This window comes from Chelonia mydas, chromosome 3, assembly GCF_015237465.2.
Source record: "Chelonia mydas isolate rCheMyd1 chromosome 3, rCheMyd1.pri.v2, whole genome shotgun sequence".
In the NCBI taxonomy this organism is placed as follows: domain Eukaryota; kingdom Metazoa; phylum Chordata; order Testudines; family Cheloniidae; genus Chelonia; species Chelonia mydas.
The window spans coordinates 147,037,852-147,056,416 of record NC_057851.1 but is presented as its reverse complement, the minus strand read 5'-3'; the positions used below and the strand labels follow the sequence as shown (position 1 = coordinate 147,056,416).

General features: G+C 39.6%; 1 protein-coding gene across 1 annotated transcript in view; it reads left to right on the top strand.

Moving 5' to 3' along the window:
- The window catches only part of KIF6 (kinesin family member 6), a 279,607-nt gene that overhangs the window by 89,234 nt on the left and 171,808 nt on the right, over positions 1-18,565 (top strand). The window contains exons 8-9 of the mRNA XM_043543510.1: positions 8,724-8,867; positions 11,387-11,473. Of these exons, the coding sequence (XP_043399445.1) occupies positions 8,724-8,867; positions 11,387-11,473 (231 nt within the window). The remainder of the gene's footprint in view (positions 1-8,723; positions 8,868-11,386; positions 11,474-18,565) is intronic.

Sequence of the window (18,565 nt, the reverse complement as noted above, 5' to 3'; positions counted from 1 at the left end):
TATACTCTAGGGTTTACCTATCTCTACTATTAAGGCACAAGGTGAAAATATACTGATTCTAACCAACCAAGGATTGCAGAAATCCCTTTAAAAGTGTATAGTCGTCAGACTTTTAGTGGTGGTATAAATTGAACTTGTACGTGATGTAAAAAGACCAATCAGATATGTGTATTTACTGTATATTCTAAATATGGATTTAGTACCACAGGTAGCCAGTCAGAAAACACACAGTCTGTCCAGAATCTGAAAGCTTTTTCATACGTAAGGAAATTCATGAGCCAGTATATATTCATCAGACAATATGTGGGAAATCTAAGGCATCTTGAAAAAAAGTGCCTACTCTCAATTTATTCCATTCTCCTCTAATCTGTGCTGTTTAAGGTCCTTTCTCACACTCCCAGATCCTTGGAAAGCTTGGGCTGGACTTTAAATAGCCCTTAATATGTTTTTCTGTCTGCTATTGTATAGGTGAGATTCCTTTGAAATGTACAAAGCTTGACAGCAGACAACACTAAAATTGAGAACAGATTTTTTTAAAAAAAATCCATATCAGTTTAAATTTGACTTAAAGCAGAAAAACTACCTTTTAATTATAGTAACGATTAGATAAGTGACGATGCAAAAACAGGTTTCCTCTAGGGCAACTGAATTGTTCCATGTGTGTATTCAGAGTAATATCTATTTATTTTTCTGACAAAAATAAGTTTTGCCTACTCATCATTCCTATCTCACATGAACTTTTGTGAGGCTAAATTTGTTAATGTATAGAAAGCACTCTGAGATGTTCAGATTGAAGTTTCTATATAAGGACAAAATATGATTATCATTGTTATTATTTTATTACTTTTTTACTCCTGCTAGCACAATTTTGGGTGGTCAAGCTGCATTCTGTTGTGGATCATACATCATTAATAGAAATGGTTATTAAGGGACTGATCTAAATCCCATTTAATGTAGTGCAAAGATTCCTGTTAGGTTCAATGAGAATTGGGCCCTAGAGCCCTGATTTTGCAATGAGCTCTACATAAGTGCACATACAGATCTTATTGCAGGCTCAAATTCTCACTGAATTCTGACTACAAAAGCTTTTACTGATGGTTCTAATGCATGAGCCTGAAAGAATTCAGCTTTATTCTCATACTCAAAATTAAGTTTGCAGTCAAATCAATGTATGTCACATCCAAAGGTTTCATATAATAAAATAATGTAAAATTAATATATCATTTTTAAAATTATGCTTTTAAAGATAGGGTATTGTGGATGTGGCATGACATACTGAAGTGGTTGGTTACCATACTGTATAGTCCCAGAGTATGCAGTCATAAGGTGATAATTACATGGTATGGAAGATTCTTCAGCCAAGCAGATAATATTTTTCATAGAAACCATTTTTTAAAATCTGAATGATAAAGGAGTGTTCTTATGCTGATTGCATAATGAGGCTTATTAAAATAATTGGAAGAAGAGCTACGGTACAAGTATCTGGACAGATGTACCCTAGAAAGTATTTCGGAGTGAAGTTTCCATTAAGACACTTCATAATGAAAGTGCAAGCCAGTACTTGCTAAGATGTTTAAAATAAGAATAAACTTTGTGCGGGAGGGAAGTGCCTTGACAGCATATTGCACAAATATTGTATATACATCATAATTCTTCTAAACTTAAATCTAAGCGATTTCATTCCGGCTGTTACAAAATAAAAAAGTAAAGTATTTGCATATACGATCGAGATACAAAAGGAGCACTTAAAGACCTAAAGTCATTGCGGAGAAACTAAATGAATTCTTTGCTTCAGTCTTCACGGCTGAGGATGTTAGGGAGATTCCCAAACCTGAGCTGTCCTTTGTAGGAGACAAATCTGAGGAATTGTCACAGATTGAAGTGTCATTAGAGGAGGTTTTGGAATTAATTGATAAAGCTAACTGTAACAAGTCACCGGGACCAGATGGCATTCACCCTAGAGTTCTGAAAGAACTCAAATGTGAAATTGCAGAACTATTAACTATGGTTTGTAACCTGTCCTTTAAATCAGCTTCTGTACCCAGTGACTGGAAGATAGCTAATGTAATGCCAATATTTAAAAAGGGCTCTAGAGGTGATCCCAGCAATTACAGACCGGTAAGTCTAACGTCAGTACTGGGCAAATTAGTTGAAACAATAGTAAAGAATAAAATTGTCAGACACGTAGAAGAACATAAGTTTTTGGGCAAAAGTCAACATGGTTTCTGTAAAGCGAAATCATGTCTTACTAATCTATTAGAGTTCTTTGAAGGGGTCAGCAAACATGTGGACAAGGGGGATCCAGTGGACATAGTGTACTTAGATTTCCAGAAAGCCTTTGACAAGGTCCCTCACCAAAGGCTCTTATGCAAATTAAGTTGTCATGGGATAAGACAGAAGATCCTTTCATGGGCTGAGAACTGGTTAAAAGACAGGGAACAAAGGGTAGGAATAAATGGTAAATTTTCAGAATGGGGACGGGTAACTAGTGGTGTTCCCCAAGGGTCAGTTCTAGGAGCAATCCTATTCAACTTATTCATAAATGATCTGGAGAAAGGGGTAAGCAGGGAGGTGGCAAAGTTTGCAGACGATACTAAACTGCTCAAGATAGTTAAGACCAAAGCAGACTGTGAAGAACTTCAAAAAGATCTCACAAAACTAAGTGATTGGGCAACAAAATGGCAAATAAAATGTAATGTGGATAAATGTAAAGTTATGCACATTGGAAAAAATAACCCCAACTATACATACAATATGATGAGGGCTAATTTTGCTACAGCTAATCAGGAAAGAGATCTTGGAGTCATCTTGGATAGTTCTCTGAAGACGTCCACACAGTGTGCAGCGGCAGTCAAAAAAGCAAACAGGATGTCAGGAATCATTAAAAAGGGAATAGAGCAGCATTTCCCAAACTTTTTTTGGCCACGGAAAACTTTTTTTGGCCACTTTTTAGCCTATTATGGAACACTTATATTATTATTTTGTAGTCATTTGGTTTTCAAATAAAAAATTGCGTTATTTATGCTCAAATATATTTTATTTTATAAAACAAAGCAAAAATACAAATTTAAAACAACTTGAACTAACAATTTCTAACTTGAAAGCGCGTATAAAGTAGTACAAAAATCAAGTGCAAGAGTCAAAATTAAATTCTAGATTCTTTCACGGAACACCTATTCACATCTTGCAGAACACCAGTGTTCCGCGGAACACAGTTTGGGAAACTCTGGGATAGAGAATAAGACGGAAAGTATCTTATTGCCCTTATATAAATCCATGGTACGCCCACATCTTGAATATTGCATACAGATGTGGTCTCCTCATCTCAAAAAAGATGTACTGGCATTAGAAAAGGTTTAGAGAAGGGCCACTAAAATGATTAGTGGTTTGGAACGGGTCTGTAGTGAGGCGGTGTGGTTCCCTGCCACCCTGGAGAGAGACGAGTCCCTCCAGACACCAGAATGGGCGGAACCAGAGAACTCTGAGCCCACCCCCCAAAGGGTCAGGCACTGCCCCAGAAGTAGAAAGGCCCGATCTCAGGGCTCAGTGGGGAAGCAGCCGCTGGGGAGGCCAGATGCCTCCAGCCTAGCTTGTGAGTGGGAAAGTCCAGTGGTCTGCAGAAGACCTCAGAACTGGCCAGTCCTGCCCTGCGCCAGCTACCCGGAGGAGTTGCCAAGCCTGCCCCACGCCAGGTACCCAGAGGAGGTGCTGAGCCTACCCCATGCCAGCTACCCGGAGAGGGTGCCGAGCCTGACCTGCGCCAGCTACCAGAAGGAGTTGCCGAGTCTACCCCTGGCCAGCTGTCCCGAGGAACCCATGGTGCTGGACCCCCCCCGGGGGACACCACCCTGACCCAGATACCTCAAGAGGGGGAGTTTGGAAGTAGCCTGGGGGCAGCTGACCCTAGTCTGGCTGCAGCACTGCCAGAACCCATGTCAGCGTGTTGCGGCCAGGATCCCCACTTGACTCAGCAGCAGGTCTTCTACCGCTGCTAGGGCCCTGGGCTAGGACGCAGTGGAGTGGGAGGGCCTGCGTCCCCCCTGCCACCCAACTCGTGGGTGGCAGTCTCCCCCTCTCCCAGGCCCTTTGGAACTTAGGGCCTGGGCTCACTGTTACTATACTCATAGAATCATAGAATATCAGGGTTGGAAGGGACCTCAGGAGGTCATCTAGTCCAACCCCCTGCTCAAAGCAGGACCAATCCCCAACTAAATCATCCCAGTCAGGGCTTTGTCAAGCCTGACCTTAAAAACTTCTAAGGAAGGAGATTCTACCACCTCCCTAGGTAACACATTCCAGTGTTTCACCACCCTCCAAGTGAAAAAGTTTTTCCTAATATCCAACCTAAACCTCCCCCACTGCAACTTGAGACCATTACTCCTCGTTCTGTCATCTGCTACCACTGAGAACAGTCTAGATCCATCCTCTTTGGAACCCCCTTTCAGGTAGTTGAAAGCAGCTATCAAATCCCCGGTCATTCTTCTCTTCCGCAGACTAAACAATCCCAGTTCCCTCAGCCTCTCCTCATAAGTCATGTGTTCCAGTCCCCTAATCATTTTTGTTGCCTTCTGTTGGACGTTTTCCAATTTTTCCACATCGTTCTTACACTGTTGCTGCTCAGCTCCTGCCTGAGGGCCTGAGCACCTGACTCACCAGAGCCCCAACCTGACCCAGGACCTGGGTCACTGTGTTTATTTGTACCTGCACCAAGACCATAGAGGAAGACTCCCACGGCTGGACTAATTCCCTGCAAGAGCTTTTCCCAAAGGGAGTGAGGAGGTGTGGTTCCTTGCCGCCCAGGAGAGAGCTGAGCCCGGCTAGCCTTTGTAGGTGTTTGTCTCACCTACAAGATCTCTATCAAGCATTCTTACAACTACAGTACCCACCTGCTGAAGTGAAGAAACAGAGTGACAGAGCCAGAAAGAGTACCCAGAAGTTACCTACTACAGGACAGGCCCAACAAAGAAAATAACAGAGCACCACTAGCCATCACCTTCAGCCCCCAACTAAAACCTCTTCAACGCATCATCAAGGATCTACAACCTATCCTGAAGGACCACCCATCGCTTTCACAAATCTTGGGAGACAGGCCAGTCCTTGCTTACAGACAGCCCCCCAACCGGAAGCAAATACTCACCAGCAACCACACACCACACAACAAAAACACTAACCCAGGAACCTATCCTTGCAACAAAGCCCATTGCCAACTGTGTCCACATATCTATTCAGGGGACACCATCATAGGGCCTAATCACATCAGCCACACAATCAGAGGCTCGTTCACCTGCACATCTATCAATGTGATCATAGAATCATAGAATATCAGGGTTGGAAGGGACCTCAGGAGGTCCCACAGTATTCTTGCCAGCAAGTTAAAGTAGTATGGGCTGGATGAATGGACTATAAGGTGGATAGAAAGTTGGCTAGATTGTCGGGCTCAACAGGTAGTGATCAATGGCTCCATGTCTAGTTGGCAGCCGGTGATATATGCCATCATGTGCCAGCAATGCCCCTCTGCCATGTACATTGGCCAAACCAGACAGTTTCTACGTAAAAGAATAAATGGACACAAATCAGACATCAAGAATTATAACATTCAAAAACCAGTCGAGAACACTCCAGTCTCTCTGTTCACTCGATTACAGACCTAAACGTCGCAATTCTTCAACAAAAAAACTTCAAAAACAGACTCCAACGAGAGACTGCTGAATTGGAATTAATTTGCAAACTAGATACAATTAACTTAGGCTTGAATAGAGACTGGGAGTGAATGTGTCATTACACAAAGTAAAACTATTTCCCCATGTTTATTTTCCCGCCCTACTGTTCCTCACACGTTCTTGTCAACTACTGGAAATGACCCACCTTGATTATCACTACAAAAGGTTGTTTTTCTCTCCTGCTGGTAGTAGCTCACCTTACCTGATCACTCTCGTTACAGTGTGTATGGTAACACCCATTGTTTCATGTTCTCTGTGTATATAAAATCTCCCCACTGTATTTTCCACTGCATGCATCCGATGAAGTGAGCTGTAGCTTACGAAAGCTTATGCTCAAATAAATTTGTTAGTCTCTAAGGTGCCACAAGTCCTCCTTTTCTTTTTGCGGATACAGACTAACATGGCTGCTACTCTGAAACCTATCCCACCAGTACTCTTCCTTGTAATCCATCGCTACCAAGATTACTAACATTCCAGACTGATAAACAGCTTTCAAACAGCCGCCATTTAAAGAAAAAAAAAAGTCAAAAATGTCTCCTCCTTTTACCCCCATCTCCATATTACTTTGACCCAAGATCCAGGATAGATATTCATTAATATATGGTTCTATAATTTATCACATGGCTGCAGAAAAGAAGAAGTTTAATATATGGGATATTATTACATGATCAATAGCATATAATTTCTATAAACCAATATAGTGAGAATATCCATATGATGAACTCTGTATTTAGTTCCTTATCCTGGTCCCCTTCAAGTTCATGATTTATCTACATTGACTTAATTGTTGCCCTTGGGCCCTGATTCTGCACACACACTTACACATGTGAGCAACTTTATGCATATAAGTACTCCCATTGGCTTTAATAAAGCTGCTCATGTGAATAAAGTTATGTTTTTGCAGGTTCAGGGGCTTGTTCTGAACCTGTATTAATCCTCACCTGCTCTTTGCTCATTGGTTTATATCATATAGGCCTATATTTTATATTCCACACTTTAGAATATATTTTAGACAGCTGCCGTGTCAAAAAAAATATACATATATATTTTAAAAAGTGTCAAATGTTTCTTTCTCCTCAAATATGCAAACTTTCTCCCTTAAATTACAGTGATCCAAGATGACAAATTGCAATACTGTATTAGTGGCATTTGCATTATTACTGAAGAGATGGAAATGTCCTCTTTGTAATGGTGTAAAGGCAAGGATGATTTTGTGGTTAAGGCATCAGACTGCACCTTAAAAGACCTGAGTTCAGTTCCTGGCTTTTCCAAAGACATCTCGTGTGACCTTCTAAAAGCCACTTGGGCTTGTCTACATGAACATTTAGTTCTCGACAAGATGCAATGTGAATCTCCCCCGCACCACCCTGCCATGCACTAACTGTCCATATGAACCTTGCTGTCATGTAGTAATGGATCATTAGTTCATTTTGGTCTGGTCCTATGTCAAAGAGGACTAGATCAAAGCAAACTAACAAACTGTTAATGTTCATCAGCAGGGTCCACACAGATAGTTTAGTTGGCAAACTAGTGCAGAATAAATTCACACCTCAGGTTGCTGCAAACTAATTGTTTGTGTAAACAAGCCCTTAATTTCTCTGCCCTCCAGATTGTCCTATTTATACTCAAAAGTCTCTTACAACTTGCTGAAGAAGGATGATCTTGTGGTTAAAGTACTATGGTGGGAGTTGAGAGAATTGGGGTCAGTTACCAGCTCTGCTACAGACTTCCTCTGTGAGCTTCAGCAAGCTATTGAATTTCTCCTTGGTTCCCCATCTATAAAATGGGGATAATACTTCCTTCCTCTTACCCTTTGCCTGTCTTGCCTGTTTAGAGCATAAGCTGTTTGCAGCAGGGACTGTTTGTTATTATGTGTATATGTGCAGCCACTTCCTAACAAAATGGGGGTTCTAGGAACTTCTGTCATATTAATAATAAAATTAGTTACTTCTATTAGATTGCAAGATACTTAATCTTAAAATCTAGAAAAGCTATTTAAGATAGTTTTTAAAAGTATTAAAATGAATACTATTTGCCCATCTAAGTCTGCTACCATAAAACTAATGGTAATAAGGAACATGGGCTTCTTGGGGAGAGGTAATAGATTATAATTATTAATTATAATAATAATTAATAAAAAATCAACACTCCAAATTTTTAAAATTACTTTTTCATATAAACAAAATATGTGATGGTGTATGGTTTTATATTTTGTGTTGTCATCTGCATAATTGACTTCTGGCTTCACTATTTGTGGGGATAGAACTATGCCAAATTTTTACCAATAAAAACCTTTATACCACCACACACCATCATGGAATCTTTGCTACTTTGTAATAATTAAATCTTTTAATGTAAATATCTGACAAGAGAATCAAGAATGGTAGATGTATCATTTCCTTTTTGACTATATATCTGTATTTAAACTGAACTATGTCTTATTTTATATTTTTCCAGCAGTACATTGCATAGTATCTTGCCTTGGAGAGTTTTTTTTTCACATGCACAAGTTTCAAGAGAGGTTACAAAAATACATGAACAAGCCCCATGAAGAGAACAATGGGATTTTGAAAATATCTGATTTTCTTTTTTTATGGAAAGGAAGCCTTTACTTTGGGAATGTCTACATTTCAACTTAGTAGTAGGCTAGAGGAAAATACCTTCTATTAATTTAATTTAGTTCTTCATGAAAGTTGCTGTTATATTAGTGAGATTATAGTAAGATTATATTAGTAAGATTATAAATTTATCATGTGTCCCAGTTTCCTTTTTGCTGAGAAATTGCAAAGCAAAGCTAGAACACAATGAAATCCACTTTTGTTTGTCCTGTTAAGACATACATGTGTGTATGAGTAGTAGATACTTGTGCTTAAAGTTAAACATGTGCATAAGTCTTTGCAACATCAGGGCCTCAGATTGCAGGATAGGTGTTTCCTCCTCTTGTGCATATGGTACATGCATGTGCAGATTTAAAAGTCTCATGTATTGCTGCTCTTATTTCAGGTAATAATTGCCCTAGCAGAGAAACATCGATCTCACATTCCCTACAGGAACTCTATGATGACTTCGGTGCTCAGAGACAGCCTGGGAGGAAACTGCATGACCACCATGATTGCAACACTCTCTTTAGACAAAAGAAACATAGATGTATGTCATCGCTTTCTGAATTTGTTAATGTTTTCTTTTCATGTGTGTATGCTTAAATTTCTGACACGCTAAAGTTTTGAAAATCTTTCTTGCCAATGCCTCCAAGGTGCAATCCTGTCAATGGAAATTGCAGTATGATAGACTAAAATCATCACTTATGTCCACTACATAAGCGATCTATGTGTAACTGACTTCACATTTCAAAGCCAAATTCTGATCAATTATGTGGGTGAATATAACCTGTCTATAATATTATAGTACCCTTTACAGATCTTACAAGATATGCAGCAGTATTAAACTTAGCTGGGTTCAGAATCAGGCTCTAATGTATCCTTTATTAATTGTGTTATTCTTTAAGTAATCTCAGATGAGGGGGAAAAGTGATAGAGCAGATATGCCTAGTGATGAATAGGTGAATACTTAAAACCAACTTCCTGATGATGAAGAAATGTGTGAATTGTGAGTAAGGTTTGGCAAGGAATTTTCCCAAGGGCATGTTGATAAGGACTGCTGGTGCAGTCCTGCCCCCCTGAAGTCCATATCAGTACTCCCATAGACTTCAGTGAGGCCAGGATGTCACTCTTTGGGTATTGGGGGAGGGTTGTGGGTGGGGTTTGATTGAGGTGCTGGGAGGAATGTATGCACATGTTTTGGTTTGTTGGCGTTTCTGTGGATCAAGCTGGTTTATCTATCTGTCTTTCCTATCTGTTTTTTTTTTAATTTAGACATGTTCTAGGTCAGTGGTTCTCAACCTATTTATCATTGTGGGCTGCATGTGCGACCAACAGTGTGTTACTTGGGCTGCAGGTTGAGAACCACAGCGCTCCCCCAACCCTTCCACAGACCCCTATGCCCAGCGCCCCTCTCTTCCCCCATCCAGAGACTCCCCTCTACAGAGTGAGGGCCAGAAGTGGAGGTGTAGGGCAGGCGGCAGAGACCCCAGACCCCACACCCTGCCATGCAAGGCCAGGTGGCAGCCCCAGACCGCGTCATGCGGCAGCCCCAGCCCCAGGCCCACACCGTGCAGCAGCCCCAGGACCCTGCTGTGCAGGGCCGGGCAGCAGCCCTGATCCCGGTGCATGGGGCCTGGCCAGGCGGCCTGGACCCTGGACCCCATTGTGTGGGTCAGGCAGTCTTTAGCACACAGCTGGGCTGCAGCTGTTTGCTAATTGGGCTGCATGTGGCCCACGGATTGAGAACCACTGTTCTAGGCGTTCTGCAGGTTGTGCCTGGACTAGCTACAATCTAGTTAAATCCTAACCTTCCATAAAATCAGAACATTTTAAAATGAACAAAAACCAAGTTATTCTCAGACGTATAGTGGAAAGAACTAATGATCTGTAAAAGGAAAATAAGATGATCTTTTACTAGCTGAAGCACAAGATAGGATACATTTTTAATGCACTTATTAAGAGTTGTGAACAGGTAATTGTGCAGGCATAACTTGTAGCTGCACATGCAAAATGCATAGTTCTGTCTATGCAATTATCTGTGTTGTGTGCTGCTGTCACCCATTTTGTACATCCAGTCACCAGTTTGTATCCTGGTGAGTCTATTTTGTATTGGAATTTAGGCTCCTATTTAGAAATATTTGATCCAATCACTGAATCAGCCAGAATGAGCCAGATATTAATGGTACACTGACAGTTTTCACTTTCTTGCTGCAATATCTACCAGATATTACATTTTATTCATTTGGGCTGAAATTTTCCAAAAAAATTTAGCCTGAGGCAGACATACAACAATAAAATTTCAGCCCAAATGAATAAAGTTTGTCAATGTTATATACAACTTAAAAGAGGATCAACTGCAGTAAGAAGTGTTGAACAACATTAATAATAGGTGGTGCTGCTAGCCCAGTCTATAATATGTAATTTAATAATTACATATGAAATCATTGTGTTAGGACATTTTTTAGGATTCCTGTCTTGAAAGGAAATGCTTTGGCTTTGCCTCAACATTTATTTTTGAAAAATGCCACAGCATGATTTAGAAGTTGTTTATCCTGTAACTGCTTTTTGTTCTACTGATGTTCCCTTTTATTTAGAGGGCTAGATCCTTAGCTCTTGATATTGAAGTTAGTTGTGAATTTAGCCCATAAATGTTAAGTTTTCTAGTGAGGAGTGTGGAGGTAGGGGGTACTGATATGGCGTTCTCTTTGAAGGTACTTTGACTTTGCAACTTACTTTCCTTAGCTCACCAAAGTCTGGATTTGTTAACTTTTTGCTGCAAATCCTACCTCTTTTTTGTTAGTATTGGTGATAGAATGGGTTGATGAGTTGGATATGGGTGTCTTTATTTGAGAGGTTTATCTGGCAGGTTAATAAGTTGATAGTTAGAATAATTGTACTGAATTTTGTTTGGTTTTTTTAGAGATTTGAAGTGCCAGGAGTGTGAGATTGGTACTGTAAAATGTAAAATTAAAAAAAAAAATTCCTCCTTAAAATAGCACTCAGCGTTGAATTTAGCAAAACCATTTATATCAGTGCATGCTAAAGGAGTTATTTTTTTCTTTCCAGGAATCTATATCAACCTGCAGATTTGCACAGCGAGTTGCACTTATTAAGAATGAGGCAGTTCTTAATGAAGAAATTGACCCTAGACTGGTAAGAGGGTTTTTGGGTGGTGGCATTGTTTTTTTGTTTTGTTTAGTTTTAGTAAAAAGGTACAGCCATATGTATGTTGAAGATTTCATGATGCCATTAAGTCATGTTTAGATACAAGTCCCAGCTTTTGCTGTAAAATTGCTGCTGTTGTTTTTATTTGTCCATCTGAGGATAATTACAATTAACCTGACCTTTTTAAAAGCTCATAATAGCATGGGGAAACTCCTACAGTCATTTAAAAGGAACCATACTTTTCATAACAATCCTTGTGCATCCTCCAGGGCAGTTGTTCCCCAAACTGTGGTCCACAGACCACCAGTAGCCTACAGGGCTCTTGTTAGTGATTTATAGAGTGCTGGCTGGTCACTTGATGGTGCCCTTTTCCTATTCTTCCACCTGCTGTATTGCATGAAAGAGACAGTAAAGCATACATTAACCATTTTCCTAATATTACTTTTTTATGTAAGCAATTGCTTACAATTGCCACAAGAGATAGTAGATGATGGGAACTTAGGGTTTCATCCTGCTCCATTGAAGTTGATAGGAATTTCCCCATTGACTTCAATGGGAGCAAGATGAAGCCCTGGATTGGGAAATGGACCATGCAATAGCAAATGAGAGGGCAGATGGTCCAGCAGAGGTTTATGTTAAGATGTAGCCTATATTATGAAAAAGTTTGCTATCATCACATTCTAAGGATTTCATTATAGGGATTTCTTATCTTATGAAGAAGTGACTGACTACCAGCTATGAAGGGGCATCCTGCTTTATATACCATATAGGTCAGTAATACTCAGTAGGGGCTAACAGAGCTCCCACGGAATCAATGGAGGTTTTACCATTGACTTCAATAGGAGTAGATAGGCCAGTGCTGAGCACTTTGAATAATCCTACCTAATATTAAAAAAAATTAGATATTATGAGTAACATGAGCTCACCATTGAAGTTTATGAATTCACAAGGATTGTGAATGGTGACTTTGAGATTAATTATTATTAATGATGATTAAATAATGTTGATAGGGACTGATTCTGATCTCAAATCCCCTTATTTGTTATTTCCAAATAGTTGACTGTTGACTTAAAATGTCTGTTTTATGTCACTGTAAATTATCTCATGGTGAAGTCCACAGCAGCAGTGACTAGTGTTCCGTACATTATTTCCAGGGAAGGCTCATTACCATGCCATATGAGCCGGATCACTGATAAATATGCAGTGTAAGGTTTGGTAAAACTAAGGAATATGCACTTAGTGCTTGAGCTAAGAGCATTAAGATGAAGCAAGTTTGAAACTGTTATTCTAGAGTGGGGCCACTTCTCTGTTAGTGCAGAATGAAGACTGGTTAATTCTCAAAAGGGGGACCATATATATGAACATCTCATGGTTTTAACTATTTGCTTTTGAAATTAAAACCTCTGAGAACTGTTCACTGTGTAAACTTATCATTAATAATCCTACTGTACAATAGAGAATTCACTCCTGAAGATGACTTAGCTTGACTCTAACATTTTTTTATACATAGACCATAAATATATTAGAAATCAAACTAAACTTTCAGCATAGAGCAAATGTAGTAAGTACACAATGAAAGATTTCATTCAGTAGGATTTAGATTTAGTAGTATCAGCCAGTGACAAATCTGTTAATGAATTATATTTTTGAATCTGCTATTTGTAGGTTCCCTATAAGGTATTCTCCTCTTTTCTGCTGATAATATTTCTGCTTCTCAGTTACAGTAAAGAATAAATCTACATTCCAGGGAGTCTCTTTACAATGTGACATTTATATGAGGAAGGCAAACTCATTTGGTTGTTTGAATCTTTTCAAGGATTTGAGTAGGGGCTGTTTTCACTGCCTATTATGAAGGTTGCCTGACACTTCTGATTATAAGACCCTGCGTTCAGTTGCTTATAACTTTGCCAAATCTTAGCGCTGAAATTTTCCATGCAGGATGTCTGCCACAAGCTGAATTATGTATTTATTTATTTATGTATCTGAAAATTTCTGCCAAAATTGTGTAACTGATTCTGAGAAGACCAAGGCTATGGAAAAATGTTGATTTGTTTTGTGACCTTTTATTTGTACACCTCTAGTGCGCCCATGCTTTGGGGCCAGGGACTTGAAATTTGGCAGAGGGGCAGACTGTGTCAGGGATATCTCATCTCTGTGAAAATACAGCCGCATGTGGCCAAGTTGTAAGCCTTTGAAAAAATCAGTTTCCATATGCTCAGTAGAGACCACTTAGATTTTAGCAGCTAAATGCCCTGAAAATTTCACTCACATTAAGCATACTCCAGCCCAGGGCTCAGCAGGACTTTCTCTTCAGTTGCAGCTCTGGGATCTGTGGTGCCTTGCTAGATCTGGAAACCTGAACTAGGAAGGAAGGAGTTTGTTTTTCCTGTGTCCTCAGTGACCCTCTACTGGGCCCAGGCAGTGTGAAGGAAGAAGCTGCCTGATTTGAATGTAGAGGGGACAAGGTAATAGAGGGAGTAGATTGGGACAAGGAGCCTTAGGGGGAAGGGGAGTCGAAAGTAGGATAGGAGGTTGTTGGATGTGGGAAGAGGAAAATTGGGACTGGGAGTTCAGATACTATAATTAGCACAAAAGAAAATCTGATTAAAAAATTAATAATTCTGTCTTCAGAGGAGGATTTGAATAGCGTGCAGTAAGTAAGGCACAGGCCACAAATTGAACAGTTAGTAGAAAATAAAATAGTGAATAGCTGCTCATCAAGTGAGCACTGTCCATCCTGTGCCCTGAATGCAACAGGGCTCTTGTGGGAAAAAAAAAAACAGTATGTGATCAGGTAATTCAAGAGTGTATCACAGTTCACACACACAGGGCTGGATTAAGTTTGCACAAGCAACTTTACTTCTGACATTTACTAACTTTTGAGTCTTTGACTTTGTAAACGTAATGTTTTTTAACAGAGTAGTCTTGTATATGTAATATAGACAGTAGCAGGTTCCTGACTGCATAAGATTTCATTTAAAAAAAACTGAGACAAAAGTTAAATGCAAAGAGAGTCCAGCTGCCAGAACAATAACGTTTAAAATTAACATGAAATGGCTTTACAGGTGTTACTTCTACTGGAGTTTTCCAAATGGCTGCCATTGATGTAGTAGCCAAGTCTATGATGTCCAGCAAATACTCCAGCCTGATTGGTTTACTTTCCATATTTCATTGCCAAAATTCCTTTCCACAATAGCACATAGTACTTCTTGTGACGTGTTTCAGTGTGCATATTGCACTTCCTGTGTAGTGTGATACAGCATGGCCAGAAGGCAGCAGGAGAGTGATATAGTAGAGATATGTAAGTCCCAGGATGAGGAGAAGCCTTATTCCCTGTAGAGGGAAGAAAGGTTTCTATAGATTAATTAAAAGCACATGAAGCCAATTAGAGCACCTGAAGCCAGTCACCTGATAAACGCCCCCTGCTTCAATCAGCCAGGGGAAGGAATTGGAACAGAGAGCAGTTTGAAGGAGTTGAAGTAGCGGAGAGTTTGGAGAACTGCCGTGGCTGGCTAGAAGACCAAGACCCTAGGTAAAGAGACACCTGGCTTGTGCAGAGAGAGAGAAGGCAGGAAGCCCCACAAGCTGAAGAGCAGGAGAGGGAAGTAGCCCAGGGGAAGGAAGCCCTAGTTCAAGTGGTTTGCCACTATCCTTCTCTGGGTTACTAGTGGGACAGTAGATACCCTAGTTCAGAGACAGGAAACTGTGCCCTGAAAACCCCCCCTCCCCTACCCACAAGAAGAGGAAGCGCGGGACCCATCATAATCGTGCCGGCAATTTGCCACAGTAGCTAAAGTAATTTAACTTTCAGTCCCATGCTTTTCTCTACCTTACCTTTCCCAAGTGTGCTGCAGTTGCCTATGTACTGCTTGCCATGTGCTATTGCTTCTTTACTGTTCACAAAGTCAGTATGTGTGAATGCTTGTCTATTTTATATTTCTCTTTATTCTAATTTTGTTTTCATCCATAAGTAATAATTTTCTTATTAAAGATGGTCAGGAAGAAGAAAAAAGGGAAGAAAAAATAACATCTGGTAGACACAAGAACATTGATAGGATTTGTGTCAGTGGATACTTTATTGTTTCATATTGATGGCTTGAGATCAGAGAATTCTAAATGTAATCCTCATGTATATATCATCATCTGTCTGCCCTGATTAATAATGGCATAATCTAGTAGGAAGATGGTACACCACATTTAGTACCACAAGCATCCTGACATTTTAGCTGAGAAAAACATCTTAATGCAGACATATTTTCCCGTGGCATTAACATTACCATCTTATCATTTTGATTTAATTTTTTTAGACACAATGTGTCTCTTTATGGTATCTGTTAATGCTGAAACTTTGCATTTAAGCCATGTATACAGTTTTGATCCTTTAGAAGTTCAGTTACATAAATACTACAAGAATAGAATTTACTTTTCTATGCTACAGTTAGTGCTATATAAAACTCCTAGCATAGAGAAGTGAGGGTTCTTATAGCCCCTTGCACAGTATAATTATCCAAAAAATCAGAAGTCCTGAGCATCCAGCACCTTCAGTGGGCTCTGCTAGGTGCGCAGAAAATTAGGGCACTTAGACATCTAAGTCAGGATTTAGGAATCTACCTTTCACCATACATTTTTAAATCTTGGCTGTAAGCTTTAATTATTTTTTTATAATCCATTATTGGGTTTTTTATTAGCATATTAGAAGTTTAAATATAAGTAAAGTTTTTTCCAGCTATCTGAAATAAGAATTTCAGAGTTAGTTCTCCACTTTTCTGTTATAGAAGCAATTCACTGGGTCTCAGGAGAAAGAACAGTGGGCGTGCCATCTACATTTGTCTTGCTTCTTTCAAACACTTGGTCCTTGCACTGGCAGAGATAGCAATGCAAGGTAGAACTCACTATACTTAGGGTGGGCAGAGATGAGAACTTTTACTGAGTTTTAGAAATGAACTATCCTTTCTAAACTTAAATTTGGCTTCCTTTAATCTCGTGTTTTCTGTAACAATAATTATTGATCCATGTTTATTTAGATGGGCTATTTAAAACTTAGAAGCATTCAGCAGAAATGGAAGGGAAAAAGGGTGGCAATAGCTGTCTTAGTGATAAAATAGTTACGGCTTCATAGCTCTGTAGAAATAAGAAATAAATGCTACTGAGGTGGCATGCTTAATCCAGCGCTTAGTATGATGTAAGGCTTGGAACTGTTTCTTGGAGCAGTCTTCACGCAGGTCTGCTGTACTTCTCTCTATCCAGGAAAAGAGGTTCCGTTGCTCCAGTTGCCATTAAGGAAGGAGGAGGAAGACTAAATCGGGAATAGAAATGGGATTTCTATGATAAAATGTTAGGCAGTAGACCTTGTTCAGCTCCTGAGGGAAGCAGGGAGGATTGAGGAAGAGAGCAGGGGGCTGAGAAGGAAGTTCCAGAAGAGGAGATGGGTAATAATCCACAGTCATAAAGGGAAAGTTTGCCACAAAAAAACTGCTTCCTTTGATGTATGTAACAGAATTAGAATATACACATTTGTCTATTTGACTTGTGGCTACTGTTTCCATTAAAAGATGCTATATGCAACACCCAGATTCACTGCATATTAACTTCATTTGATGAGAAGGTCTGTACTCCTGAAAGTTGGTATATTAGGAAGTAAAATAAAAAGTAATTTTCTGCACTGGTTACATAACCAATAACTTGTTTCCTTTGAAAACTCAGAGAGCATCATTTTAAGGAATGATCAGTTCAGTACACTACAGCACATAATAATAGCTGTCTCAGCAAGTGGGCTGCATATTGAACATCAAACGATATTCTCTTCTGACACAGTGCAACATTTGGGTAATGTTACATAAATTTCTCCAGAGGGAGAAAGCTTGGATGCACTGAGGAAAGAGTGATAGATGTGTTGCAGTATATAGAGAACAACAAAGATCTAAGAAGGAATATAAGTTCAAGATAAAATCTCATTGTATTATTTTGTTGATATCCAACTACTAGTATTGGAACCCATAATTCTTAGTGGGCATAAAACTGCAGAAATGGAGGCTATCTTTGAAAACTGGGCCATTGCTTTTCATCTTTGAAGAACACAGAATTTGAATGATTCTAGTTGAAACTATTTTGGGTCCCTTTTTTGTTCAGCATAACTTCCATAATCAATTCTTTTTAATACTCTAAAATAATCATTATAATTTCTGAAGTCTGACACAGTTAATTTTTAATTGTATATTTTGTATTTCTGTGGACCCATAATTGGTTAATTTTAAAAAAATGAAAGGGTTTTATATGGCATAGGAGGCAGTTGATTTCTCAGGCATGTTTTTTTCTTTTGATTAATGAGTATCCTAACTGTGACTGACATTTACTGTTATCTAACACATTTCAGCCACCACTGTTAATGGGTCTGTGTTTATTTTAACTTGTTTTGAAAGTTCAGAGGGGATAGGAGTGATCCTTGCTGGGTCTTCTCACACTTTGCTGTAAATTCTTTCTCCCACAACTCCAGCTATTAAAAAAACTTAAAATGAGAGGCAAGTTGAAGGATAATAAAAGAAGTTTAACATTGCATGAGACTTTTTTTACCATATAGGGTTAAATCCTGCCACACCCTTTTCATGGCCCCAGAAGTCTTAATTGCAGTGAAACACATGCAGGGCCCCCAACATTTACTACATACTGCAGAGCTTTCCTTCCACATGTTCAGTGTGCTGCCGTCTGCAAGGTGGTGTTTGGGGAGCAAAGCATAGTTGGACTAGGGAGGGTTAGAAATGGAGTTAGTGGATCTGTGATTTTATGAATCGATTTGCCATTCCCTCCCATGGAGTAAGGGGATAAAGCACAGGAACCACAGAGGCTACATGGTTCCATGACCACACTGTGGCCTAAGGGGATTCCTTGTCCTTCATCACTACCACAGTTATCTTCCCAGTGCACAGCTGTGTGTGCTGGGCTTATGATTTGGCACATAAAATTGAACACCATACTAGTTTCATGATTCATCATCTTTACTGTAAGTGCAGGTTATACAAAGGGAGTGCATAACACCTTAGTGCTACTAAGGTAAGTTTGACCCTGATATGTATTTTATCCCTC